Source organism: Tachypleus tridentatus, chromosome 10 (genome assembly GCF_004210375.1).
Source record: "Tachypleus tridentatus isolate NWPU-2018 chromosome 10, ASM421037v1, whole genome shotgun sequence".
NCBI classification, from domain to species: domain Eukaryota; kingdom Metazoa; phylum Arthropoda; class Merostomata; order Xiphosura; family Limulidae; genus Tachypleus; species Tachypleus tridentatus.
In genome coordinates this window covers 101,799,242-101,812,860 of record NC_134834.1, presented here as the reverse complement: position 1 = coordinate 101,812,860, position 13,619 = coordinate 101,799,242, and the positions used below count along the sequence as shown (strand labels likewise).

Genomic DNA, 13,619 nt, shown 5'->3' with positions numbered 1-13,619 from the left:
AGATAGTGGTCAGAACACTGTCAAGTTACCTGACATAAAAATTAAACAATGTTGAAACTTTCCTGGGTTTATAAACAAGTAATGAATGTTGAGGTATGGTCTAAATGGTAATAATGATTTCCCAGTCACTACTGCTGGGAATGTAAGATAACACTTTAGATGGTTGATTGATTGAGAAACCAGTGGCTGAAAGAGAGTTTCAGTTCTTATTTTCAAATCTAACTAGTGGAAAGATGCAAGGTTTCTGCAGCATGCTTATTTTTAATTTCAGTAGGTTTCAACATCTGTGACAGCTGATGTCAGCAATATAATATCCAGAAAATCAATAGATTGTTCAAGTTATAGTAAGTTCAAAGAGAGTTCCAATCATCCTTGTTTCTGTTAGATGTAAAATTTGTCTCTATAACAATTTTAGTGTTAAAGTGTTTTGTGACCAGAAGTTAAAGAAGCTTATTGGATAGCACTATTAAATACTGTAATACTAAACAGTATCAGTCTTGATTCCAGAGTTGTTGACCTTCGTAAATCCCTGAAAAGATTTCCAAAACTAAATTCATGATTAAACTTACTTTATATTATTAGTATTATTCTTCCATCTCTCTCTATATATTGGTTTGATTTACTATGTATTGAGGTACATTATTCTTTTATCTATTTCCCACCTCCTCTTGCCATTTTTTAATTTTCTTTCTATTCTATTCTATTTCTCATTAAATATAACCCTTTATTCTCCAGAAGAAGAACAGTGAACTAAAGAAACATAGATTAGAGTAGTGATTGAAAAGTATTATGTGGCTTTATATGATACAAAGTCAACTCAGAAAAGCCCACTTCAATATTTGTGGCCAAAAAAACAGGTAAAATTGAGTTGTAGTGTTATTGTTTTATTGAAAGAAAAGTAAAACGTTTTCAAGCAGAAAAATAGGTGTTTTGTTGTTGTATATGACAACTCTGTCCTTTCTTCCTTTTTTGTCACACCAACAAGAGTAAACACTGTGCCTTCAAAAATTGAGAGAGGATTCAACATCATTTTTTTTAGTCATCAACAGGCCAGTCATCAATGTATGTGATAAAGTATTCTATAGCTGCAGTGATTATAGACTTTCTGTAATATAAGTACAGTTAATGTTTTCTTTTATTTTCATTTTCCTTGTGCCTCTTAACTGGATATCATATTGAGTTCTGTTTTTTTACAGCACCTGAGAATGAGAACAAAACTCAAACATTTCATGTCAGAAAATGTGTATGTAATGTGGTTTTAGTTTCTTCCTTATAAAATGTCAGCAAGTGTGTATCTGAGGTAGTTTTTGCTCCTTATTAAATGTCAGGAAGTGTGTATGTGGGGTAGTTTTAGTTTCTTATAAAATGTCAGCAAGTGTGTACGTGTGGTAGTTTTAGTTCCTTATAAAATGTCAGCAAGTGTGTATGTGAGGTAGTTTTAGTTCTTTATAAAATGTCAGCAAGTGTGTATGTGAGGTAGTTGTAATTCCTTTAAAATGTCAGGAAGTGTATATGTGAGGTAGTTTTAATTCCTTATAAAATGTCAGTGAGTGTGTATGTGAGGTAGTTTTAATTCCTTATAAAATGTCAGCAAGTGTGTACATGTGGTAGTTTTAGTTCCTTATAAAATGTCAAGAAGTGTGTTTGTGAGGTAGTTTTAGTTCCTTATAAAATGTCAGGAAGTGTGTATCTGAGGTTGTTTTAAAATGTCAGTAAGTGGGTATTGAGGTTTTAATTCCTTACAAAATGCCAGCAAGTGTGTATGTAAGGTATTTTAATTCCTTATAAAATGTCAGCAAGTGTGTATGTGAGGTAGTTTTAATTACTTATAGAATGTCAGCAAGTGTGTATGTGAGGTAGTTTTAGTTCCTTATAAAATATCAGCAAGTATGTATGTGAGGTAGTTTTAGTTCCTTATAAAATGTCAGGAAGTGTCTAAGTGAGGTAGTTTTAGTTCTTTATAAAATGTCAGCAAATGTATAAGTGAGGTAGTTTTAGTTCTTTGTAAAATGTCAGCAAGTGGGTATGTGAGGTAGTTGCAGTGACTTATAAAATGTCAGCATGTGTATAAGTGAGTTAGTTTTGGGTCCTTATAAAATGTCAGCAAGTGTGTATGTGAGGTAGTTTTAGTTCCTTATAAAATGTCTGCAAGTGTGTATGTGAAGTAGTTTTAATTCATTACAAAATGTCAGCAAGTGTGTATGTGAGGTAGTTTTTATTCCTTATAGAATGTCAGCAAGTGTGTAGGTGAGGTAGTTTTAGTTCCTTATAAAATGTCAGCAAGTGTGTATGTGAGGTGGTTTTCAATTCCTTATAAAATGTCAGTAAGTGTGTATGTGAGGTAGTTTTAGCTCCTTATAAAAGATTGCTGCAGCAGAAAGCATTTTCTTTCATGTATTAAGTTTTAAATGTATAAATTGATTTTCTGTGAAACCTTGCATGTGTTGCTGGAATGTTTGTTTGACTAATCTGTACAGAAGAATGTTTATTTGAATGGATAGAGGACTGTTTCTTTATTATTAAAATCAAATGAAAAGAATAAGTTGAATTTCAATGAAAGGAATGAACAACTGAAAACTCTATTTAATAAAAGATGATTTAAACTTCACATTCTGATAAACAGTATTTGAATAAAAGAAACCACAATATGCACGATTACCCAACCTAGACTTGGTCAATATTTTACAAGTGTTTCAAGATAGTTGCAGGTCTCTATAGCAGACTGATCAGAATATTTGGTTATAAGAATCTGGTATCCATTCCAAATTAATTCTTTGAAAAACCCCACATGCATGAGATAAAGAAAACTATGAAACAGTGGGTAATTTATCAAGATAAAGAAAGACATAATAGAACTGTTATGAAAACCCCACATGCATGAAATAAAGAACACGAAGAAACAGTGGATAACTTACTGAGATAAAGAAAGACATAATAGAACAATGAAACAGTGGTTAACTTACTGAGGTAAGTAAACACAGCCAGTTTACCTGTACTGAGAAAGTGTCTGTAGCACTTAAAATTTATATAAAACATTCATTTTTCTTCTCCTATCACTAACCTGTCCAAAAATGGTGTGTTACATTCACAAGAGTTCAGAGAAATGCAAATGTTCACTTTTGCTCTAACGTTGCCTTCTGTCAAATCATGGGAGACACATTTTCTAAGTTTTGACCCCTTTCAAAGCTGTCACAGATGACAGTGGACTGTTAAATGTGTTGAATTAAGCTTCTGTGCTTGTTCTTCAACTATTACAGCACAATTATCATCAAGTGCAGCCAGCAGCAAGTCATCATTAAACTCAACAGGACGACCTGAATGTGGCGCATCACTTAAGCTTTCGTCACCCAATCTGAAATTCTGAAACCACCTTCTACATTTTCTTTCATAGAGAGATTCTGCATCATAAACACCTTGATTGTTTTATGTATTTTCTGCTGCACTATTGCCTTTTTTAAACTCATAAAGCTTGTATGTCTAATGTGATCCCAGACACATCCATCTTCATAAGGGTTTATTTGATTAATGATCTGAAAAAGTGGAGTTGGGTTAGTTTGTTTTACTTGTCTGAACATTTTTATACACGTCCTACTACATATTTTAGTAATTAAAGCCTTCTACAAAGAGAGAAATGATGATGAACTTTCTGTATTAAATATTTGGACATAACTTATGGGGTGACCTGATATATTGATAACGTATCTGTACTCCAGCCAAACATGTTCATATTGACTCAGCAGTATGAAACATGAAGGCTAGGCCTCTATATACTGCAACCAAACAGGTTAACACTGAGTCAGTAGTTTGAATTGTAGTAGTTAGGCCTGTAGTATGGCAGATTTAAATCTTTACTGCAATCAAACAGGCTAATGCTGAGTCAGTAGTGTGAAATGTAAGATTTAGGCCTGAATGTGGTAAATTTAAATCTGCACTGGAACCAAACGGGCTAGCACTGACTCATTAGTTTGATATGTGAGAGCTAGGCTTGTAATGTGTCAGGTTTACACTGCAACCAAACAGGTTAACACTTAGTAGTTTGAAACATAAGAGTTAGGGCTGTAATGTGGCAGGTTTAAATCTGTACTGCAACCAAACAGGTTAACACTTAGTAGTTTGAAATGTAAGAGTTAGGCCTGTAATGTGGGAGATTTAAATATATACTACAACCAAACAGGTTAACACTAAGTCTGTTGTTGAAACATAAGAGTTAGGACTGTGATGTGGCAGATTTAAATCTGTACTGCAACCAAACAGGTTAATACTTAGTAGTTTGAAATGTAAGAGTTTGGCTTGTAATATGACAGGTTATCACTTTTGACTTTTGAATCATAATGAATAAGACTTTAACTAAATATTTCCTTGTATAACTGTAAAGTGGAGTTAAGTGACTTTATTCACATATTTTAAGATGTGTTTTACATTAATTGTGTGATCTATGGAACTCTGTAGACACAAGTGCTTTGGAATTTATGGATATATAGTACTAATGTTTGTTCAGACAAAATCACAAATATTTCATTATTAACATTAAGATGTGTAAAGTTTTAAAAATGTCTCATTTTGTTTCTAGGTGTTGTTTCTTCATTGCAAATTAATTATATTTTCTAATAATGGGTTCTTATAATCAAATACTCTTGTTAGGAGTGGAAGATCACCAGGTTAAAGAAGAAGAAAGGTGGCACTTCTGTCTTCGTCAGACCAACCACTTCATGGGTATAGCTATGGGAAACATGTATATTAAGAAGTATTTATCTTCAGACATCAAGTTAGAAGTATGTAAGAATTTATATCCTTTATGGATAAAAATTATTTGTTTGGTTTTACCTGCATTCACTAGTAACATTTTTTAAAGTGTTTCAAAGAATCCAAGAGCAACTTCTTACCATGGTAAGTGTTGCTTTCAGTTACTGATTATACAATAGTTACTTAACTGTTGTAAGTGTTGGTTACAGTTAATAAAAACACAGTAGTTACTTCTACTGTTGTAAGTGTTGTTTACAATTAATAAAAACACAGTAGTTACTTCTACAGTTGTAAATGTTGGTTACAGTTACTGGTTACACAGTAGTTACTTCTACTGTTGTAAGTGTTGACAATAGTTACTTCTATTGTTGTAAGTGCTACTTACAGTTAATAAAAACACAAGAGTTACTCCTCCTGTTGTATGTATTGCTAAGAGAACAGCACTGACCAAACAGTCTTCCAGGGCTATGTTTGCAGATGTGTATAACTAATAAATAATTATTAAACATGGTGTTGCACATTTTAAGGATACCTTTATAAAGATATATTATGTAGATGTATTTATTGATACTTTTTATACGTAAGGAAAGAAGTAAACCAACATGAACTTTTTTAATGAAAAAGTTAAAATATACATTAATGAAGACAGTTTTCCCTAACCGGTTATATCACATTTAGTGCCAGTTGCTGTAATGTATGTTAGGAGACTAGTTATTAGAGTTGAAAAATATTAATTATGGTTGTGATACTATATACTGTATCACTCAATTATAGGAATCACAATTATTAGAATCATTGTTTATTATCCTTGCTAACGTTTTCTTGGTATCCAACTGATGTTTCACAATGCTTAGGTAAAGAGAATTAGGCCAGATGAATCTACACACTTAAGCCTAAGTGTCAGATAAGTCTATGCACTGAAACCTAGGTGTCAGGTAAATTTTTCTTAAGAATGATTATTATTTGTCATGTTACCCAAAGATGTTCATATATTTTTGTAATAACATTATTCATTAATGTAACACATTATCCAAACTAATTTTACTAAATAGCTATGAAACTAGAAAAGTAGTTCCTACTTACAAAGGACATGAAAAAATACACTAGCTATCTGTTATTTATCAACAACTTAAACTGTTTTTTGTTACACAAACAGTGATAACAGTTTACTGTAATTAATTTAAAAAGTGCTTTTATTTCAAAGTCAAATGTGATCAGTGTGTAAATATCTCTGAGGTAGAGTTATTGCTAGAGTAAATATCTCTAGCACATGTTCTTTCAGGCAGAGACTGTACTTAATAAAACTAAGGAAAGTTTTGTAAGAGCTATAGGAGATATTGGATGGCTACATAATGAAGAAGAACAAGAAACTGCTAAAAGAAAGGTAAAATAATGTGGTTTATTTTTAGCTTATAGTTTGGTAGATGGAAATAGGAAGAAAGCAAGCTTTATACAAAACAAACCCACATTTTTACATCTTTCTCTATTTTTCTCAACTCTCATTAAACTTTATTTATTAAGGTTATGGTAAGATTTAAATATGTTATGTATTTGTTTCTCCACTTCCTCATCGTTCAGATGTTTTTTCAATGAAAAGAAAGATTTAGACCTTCAGTCCTTACTATGTTTCTTCATTTCTTTTCCCCATATTGATGTTTCCTGTTTGTAATTGTGTATGAGTCTTTATTTTAATAAGGTTTACTCATTTCAGTAAGTTTCTAGTGTAAAATTTAAGGCCACTTATGTTCCACAGAATTGTTTTGTTCTCATGAAATACTGTCTAATAACTCCGAAAATAAAGACATTTTTTTCACTTTCCTAGCATTTTCAGAGTAGCTTTCCTCCTTTTTGGCTTTTAAATGCATAATAGAATCAAAACTTTACAGAACATGAAACATAAAATAACTTACTTCTACAAAAAGTTGTATCTTTAAAAATGGAAATATTTAATATACAACAAGAAATAAAATATTTGCTGCAATGGTCTCACAGAATTGTTAATAATAGAAATATATTAAACATAAAACTGGTTGAGTTATTTGTAGTTGAGATAAAAATTAATACTTGCTTTTAATGAAAACTTTGGTTCGTAAAACATTTTCCCTAGGGCTGAGGATATCAGAGTTGGTATTCTCAGAAAATTGCTGTCTGCACTTCAGTAAATTAAAAGAGAAACATGTATTGATAGCATCATTAGGGTAACTCCTTGGTGGTTTGTTTAGTGTTCCTAGTAAAGCATCATAATTATGATGATTATTTGTTACAGTATGATTTCTAGTTTACACTTTTTGATTGAACTGATTTTGATTTTTATTGCATTAGATGATAAATTATTTTTCTATTTCAAAAGTTTCTTAACATGTGTTATTTTGTCTGATTAAGTGATTTATACTTAATTACTGTTCTTCTAATGATCAGTAGTGGATTCAAGGTCGTGTGGGCCCAGGGGCTAATAATTTTTGTGGGTCCAACACCCCATGAAATTTTACATAGAATAAAATTATTGATCAGCTCTGGGGCTGAGCCCTTTCTAACCTCTACCTAAATAGACCAATAATCAACTGAATAAATTCACTGAGTAACTCATCTTTGATATGCTAAAATCATTTTATAAAATTTCAAGAAAGTTTTAGTCTCAAAGCTTTGTACACATCATGTGACAATAACTTTTTTGCAATGGGCACCCCTTTAAATCCTCTTCTGTGCAAATCACGAAGCTGCATTCAGAATTTAATTAAACAATTTTACTATCAATATAATTTAATATTCTAATGTATGCTATAATTTGAAGTTTTTATTATCTAAGTTTTAATTTCTTTGTTTGAAAAGAAACCTTAAAAAAAACAAACTTATTTCAGATCTGTTGTAGTGTGACCTATGGGCTATGAAAAATCTCAATTTTCACACTGTTTGTCATGAATCAGATAACCCCAGTGAGATAGATGTATATGACTAGACAATAAGTACAGTTATTTGTCTTATAATCACATGTTATCCAAAGTTCATTTTCTAAGTTCTGTTAAAACTAGAGATAATTTTTCCAATCCCTGACAGATGCTACATTTGCCTTGAGCTTTATGATTCACATGCAATTATATGATATGCATATATAGTCATTAGAAATATACCATTTTACACTAAAATCCAACTTTTATTATTTTAAAATTAGGGTTTGGTTGTTGTCATTAGGCAGATATAACTGTTGGTTGCTTTATCCAAGACAGTACTTATTGTTGTTTCTTTCCTAAATGTGTTATAGTTGGAGAGACAAATTGTTTTAAAATGCATAACTGGAAGGATTAAACATTTTCAAAACTTATCCCAGATGTTGCTTCAGTTCTTAAGGCTTATAATCTCATGCTAATGTAAGATAATTTTGCCAAAACTTGCATATCTTAGCCAAAAGTAATGTAATACTCCCAGAGGGACCAATGAATTTTGACAAGATGGAATAATGAATGGTAAAGGACAATAAATGAAAATTAAAAATTAACTATAGGTGAAAAGACAAAGCACTGAAATTACAGATACTTTGTGACAAATGGTAACAGAACAAATTTCCACGATCTATTTCCAGCAGTAAAGGTTATCTTGACTTCTACTCTTCAAATTCAGTGTTGAAAATCTCTGATCCAGGTTAAGCATTCAAAGTAGAGTCAGTGGTTAAGCATCTTTCTTCATCCAGAATCTTGTATATCCATCCTTCTTTAAAATGCAGTACGTGATGCTCATGATGTAGCACTAAGTTAAGCATCTTTCTTCGTCCAGAATTTTGTATATCCATCTTTCTTCTAAAATGCAGTATGTGATGCTCATGATTCAGCATTAACTCTGTTATTCATATTTTTTCATGGTTTCTATTTCTTTGAGAGTTTTGACCTATGTTATAGTTTTCTAGCCAGGTGATGTGCATGAGGTATGTCTCCAGTATTGGTTTTACAGTATATTATTTTTGTCTAACCTAAGTCATGTTTTCTGGTGGAGAGGATATTAATGGTATTATATGGGCAATGCATGTAATCTTTTGTGTTGCTTAGTTGTAAAACTAAGTGTATTGGTAGTTTCTCTTTAGGTATGATCTGTTTCTAACATTTTCCGGTGTTGTTTTCTAAGCTTTACTTGTATAGTTTCACATTTTGTTATTGACTCAAGTTTCTGTTGTTTTCATGGTTCTAATAATGATATCATTATTCTTTAGATCAATGAAACTTTGTGAGAACAATAAACTCTCAGGGCAGGATGGAGTGGTTGTTTTTGTCAGAACAGTAATCTCTGGGCAGGATGAAGTGTTTGTTTCTGTCAGAACAATATTCTCTCTGGGCAGGATGGAGTGTTTGTTTCTGTCAGAACAATATTCTCTCTGGGCAGGATGGAGTGTTTGTTTCTGTCAGAACAGTAATCTCTCTGAGCAGGATGGAGTGGTTGTTTTTGTTAGAACAGTAATCTCTCTGGGCAGGATGGAGTGTTTGTTTCTGTCAGAACAGTAATCTCTCTGGGCAGGATGGAGTGGTTGTTTTTGTCAGAACAGTAATCTCTGGGCAGGATGGAGTGTTTGTTTCTGTCAGAACAGTAATCTCTTTGGGCAGGATGGAGTGGTTGTTTTTGTCAGAACAGTAATCTCTCTGGGCAGGATGGACTGTTTGTTTTTGTCAGAACAGTAATCTCTCAGGGCAGGATGGAGTGGTTGTTTCTGTCAGAACAGTAATCTCTCTCTGGGCAGGATGGAGTGGTTGTTTTTGTCAGAACAGTACCTCTCAGGACAGGATGGAGTGGTCGTTTTTGTCAGAACAGTAATATCTCTGGGCAGGATGTTGTGTTTGTTTCTGTCAGAACAGTAATCTCTCTGGGCAGGATGGAGTGGTTGTTTTTGTCAGAACAGTAATCTCTCAGGGCAGGATGGAGTGGTTGTTTTTGTCAGAACAGTAATCTCTGGGCAGGATGGAGTGTTTGTTTCTGTCAGAACAGTAATCTCTCTGAGCAGGATGGAGTGGTTGTTTTTGTTAGAACAGTAATCTCTTTGGGCAGGATGGAGTGGTTGTTTTTGTCAGAAGAGTAATCTCTTGGCAGGATGAAGTGTTTGTTTCTGTCAGAACAGTAATCTCTGGGCAGGATGGAGTGTTTGTTTCTGTCAGAACAGTAATCTCTCTGAGCAGGATGGAGTGGTTGTTTTTGTTAGAACAGTAATTTCTCTGGGCAGGATGGAGTGTTTGTTTTTGTCAGAACAGTAATCTCTGGGCAGGATGGAGTGTTTGTTTCTGTCAGAACAGTAATATCTCTGGGCAGGATGGAGTGGTTGTTTTTGTCAGAACAGTAATCTCTCTGGGCAGGATGGAGTGGTTGTTTTTGTCAGAACAGTAATCTCTCTGGGCAGGATGGAGTGGTTGTTTTTGTCAGAACAGTAATCTCTCTGGGCAGGATGGAGTGTTTGTTTTTGTCAGAACAGTAATCACTATGGGCAGGATGGAGTGTTTGTTTTTGTCAGAACAGTAATCTCTGGGCAGGATGGAGTGTTTGTTTTTGTCAGAACAGTAATCTCTCTGGGCAGGATGGAGTGGTTGTTTTTGTCAGAACAGTAATCTCTCTGGGCAGGATGGACTGTTTGTTTTTGTCAGAACAGTAATCTCTCAGGGCAAGATGGAGTGGTTGTTTCTGTGAGAACACTAATCTCTCTCTGGGCAGGATGGAGTGGTTGTTTTTGTCAGAACAGTAATCTCTCTGGGCAGGATGGAGTGGTTGTTTTTGTCAGAACAGTAATCACTCTGGGCAGGATGGAGTGTTTGTTTCTGTCAGAACAGTAATCTCTGGGCAGGATGGAGTGTTTGTTTCTGTCAGAACAATAATATCTCTGGGCATGTGGAGTGTTTGTTTCTGTCAGAACAATAATCTCTTTGGGCAGGATGGAGTGTTTGTTTTTGTCAGAACAGTATTCTCTCTGGGCAGGATGGAGTGGTTGTTTCTGTCAGAAGAGTAATCTCTTGGCAGGATGGAGTGGTTGTTTCTGTCAGAAGAGTAATCTCTCGGCAGGATGGAGTGGTTGTTGTTGTCAGAACGGTAATCTCTCTGGGCAGGAAGGAGTGTTTGTTTCTGTCAGAACAATAATCTCTGTGGGCAGAATGGAGTGGTTGTTTCTGTCAGAACAGTAATCACTCTGGGCTGGATGTTGTGTTTGTTTCTGTCAGAACAGTAATCTCTCTGTGCAGGATGGAGTGATTTTTTCTGTCAGAACAATAATCTCTTTGTGCAGAATGGAGTGGTTGTTTCTGTCAGAACAGTAATCACTCTGGGCAGGATGGAGTGTTTGTTTTTGTCAGAACAGTAATCTCTCTGGGCAGGATGGAGTGATTGTTTCTGTCAGAACAGTAATCTCTGGGCAGAATGGAGTGTTTGTTTCTGTCAGAAGAATAATCTTTCAGGGTAGGATGGAGTGTTTGTTTCTGTCAGAACAGTAATATCTCTGGGCAGGATGTTGTGTTTGTTTCTGTCAGAACAGTAATCTCTGGGCAGAATGGAGTGTTTGTTTCTGTCAGAAGAATAATCTCTCAGGGTAGGATGGAGTGTTTGTTTCTGTCAGAAGAATAATTTCTCAGGGTAGGATGGAGTGTTTGTTTCTGTCAGAACAGTAATCTCTGGGCAGGATGTTGTGTTTGTTTTTGTCAGAACAGTAATCTCTGGGCAGGATGGAGTGTTTGTTTCTGTCAGAACAGTAATCTCTCAGGGCATGTGGAGTGTTTGTTTCTGTCAGAACAGTAATCTCTTGGGGCAGACTGGGGTGTTTGTTTCTACCATGTCTTTGTGAGTAGATGTACATTTGTTACTAATAAATATCTTACTTTTTGGTGGTAGAATAAATGTCCTCCTTATTATCACTGGAAATTGAGCCAATGGTGTTTTGATTGGCATGCAGTGTAGAGATCTTTTAGCCATATAGTATGCAACTGTTTAAAGTAAATTTAACATCACACCCATGTTTAAGCACGATGTCTATTTACAATATGCTCTTTTCCTTTCTGTGAATTACCTACATACCTCATTGTGTAGAAAAGTTTCTCACAGTGATGAAAGCTTCCATCTCTCATTTTGTTGGAACTATATTGCCACTTATTGTTTGCATCAATCTCTTCCCTTCCTTCATTTCCAGAGGTGATTTCCCACCTTCTAGTACCAAATATCAAACAGTGGTAGCTGTTGAACAACTGTTAATCAACATCTTGCATGGCTTCCTGTTAGCGAATTCATTGATTTATGAACTTTAAATAATAAACTCCATATTCTAGTTATGGCAGGTGTAATATTTATATTTGATTAACTTTTGCCTAATTCCTGTTTTCTAGTATCTGGGTAGCTGTTGTTTTTTTTCTTTTGACCTGGTTCAGCTTTGGGATTCACCCTGAGGATATCATTCCTTTGGTGTTTTTAATACCTGTTGTTTCATTATTGCCACAAATGTAGTGTCTGTGTTTCTTGCTGTTATAAGAGTGTTCTATTCCAATTTTTGTTGTTGTAGGTTTTCTGTTTTCTAAAGGCAGTTCTTGGCAATATGTCATTTTAAGTTGCAGTTGAAACAACTACTATCTTATGGTTTACTTTGTTTTTAAACAACCGGTTCTTTAACATATCTTTTTACCTTTGTCAGAGGGAGCATATGTTTCATCTAGTGATCTTATAATTCCTGGATGTCATGTTTTGTTGTTTATCTGCAACGCAATGTACCATTGCCAATTGGATAGTTTAGTGTAACGTTTGGGACACAGGAATACATATTGAAACACATTAAACCAACTAAACCCCAAAAACTTAATTTCAAGTTTTGATATTGTGTAATTTTTCATGGAAGTTCCAGTCAAGAAAACTTGTAATATTGCACTTGATCTCAACTTTAATGACCCCATTTCTTTAATTTGCATCCATAGTACAATTTTTGTTTGTTTCTTTGAACTTACATCAACATAAACCACCTTCATTTCCAATAACAAAAACCTTTTTCAAATATATTTTAAGGATGGACAAACCCTGATTCATCTGTTCTTTCCAACATATTTATGACCCTGATCAAAATGCAAGCCACATAATGGGTACTTTATCTTTCCCGATAATGGTACTGTTATGGAAACAATGCTTTTGTTGGTTTCACTTTTATCAAACAGATTCACACTTTTATTAAACAGTAATACTTTATTCACCCTAACATTAAATTCATCATCAAGCATAAAGATTACAAGTAGTTATGTTTCATTGAACTTGATATCATTATATTCAACACACATTTTAAAACCAAAATTCACCAAAAATTGTTCACACAATCTTCTACATCCCCTTAAGTTCTGCCCTTCAATACAAACAAAACTCAATGCACTAAAAATACCTATAAACTCATCTTCAAGACTTCATTAAATTGACTATATGGATAAAGAAGCCAACTTTATAAGCTACAAAGTTCCTCCAGCTATTGTCAAAACATTCTCACACAACCATCAGAACAAAAACCTCAAAATTCAACTGACAAACAAAATTGACACTAATACACCAAACATCAACACAGTACTACACTGTGGTTTATCATTCCATCATGAAATTAGTTCAAATATAATTCACACTTGGAGAAAACTTGCCATTAAATATAAAATTATTGTCAGTTTCAATTTCACTCAAAAACCCAGCCCTAAAATAAATTTGTTACTAAATAAAAATTATGTAGAATTATAATTATTTATAAAATAATGTACAATAACTGTCTAGAATTTTACATTGAAGAAACTGGAAGAAAATTAGAAATGAGATCCATGAACGTAATAAAAATTATCCCTTTTTTGTTTACAACCATTGCAATTAAATAAAACATGGCAAAAACTATTGAAAATGTTGTAATTTTCAACAAA

The 13,619-nt window shown here is 33.7% G+C and overlaps 1 protein-coding gene across 1 annotated transcript in view; it reads left to right on the top strand.

Annotated features, from left to right (window-relative positions):
- LOC143229976 (endothelin-converting enzyme 1-like) overlaps positions 1-13,619 on the top strand; it is an 87,983-nt gene that overhangs the window by 37,638 nt on the left and 36,726 nt on the right. Inside the window, exons 8-9 of the mRNA XM_076462887.1 lie at positions 4,642-4,772; positions 6,026-6,127. Coding sequence (XP_076319002.1) covers positions 4,642-4,772; positions 6,026-6,127 — 233 coding nt within the window. The remainder of the gene's footprint in view (positions 1-4,641; positions 4,773-6,025; positions 6,128-13,619) is intronic.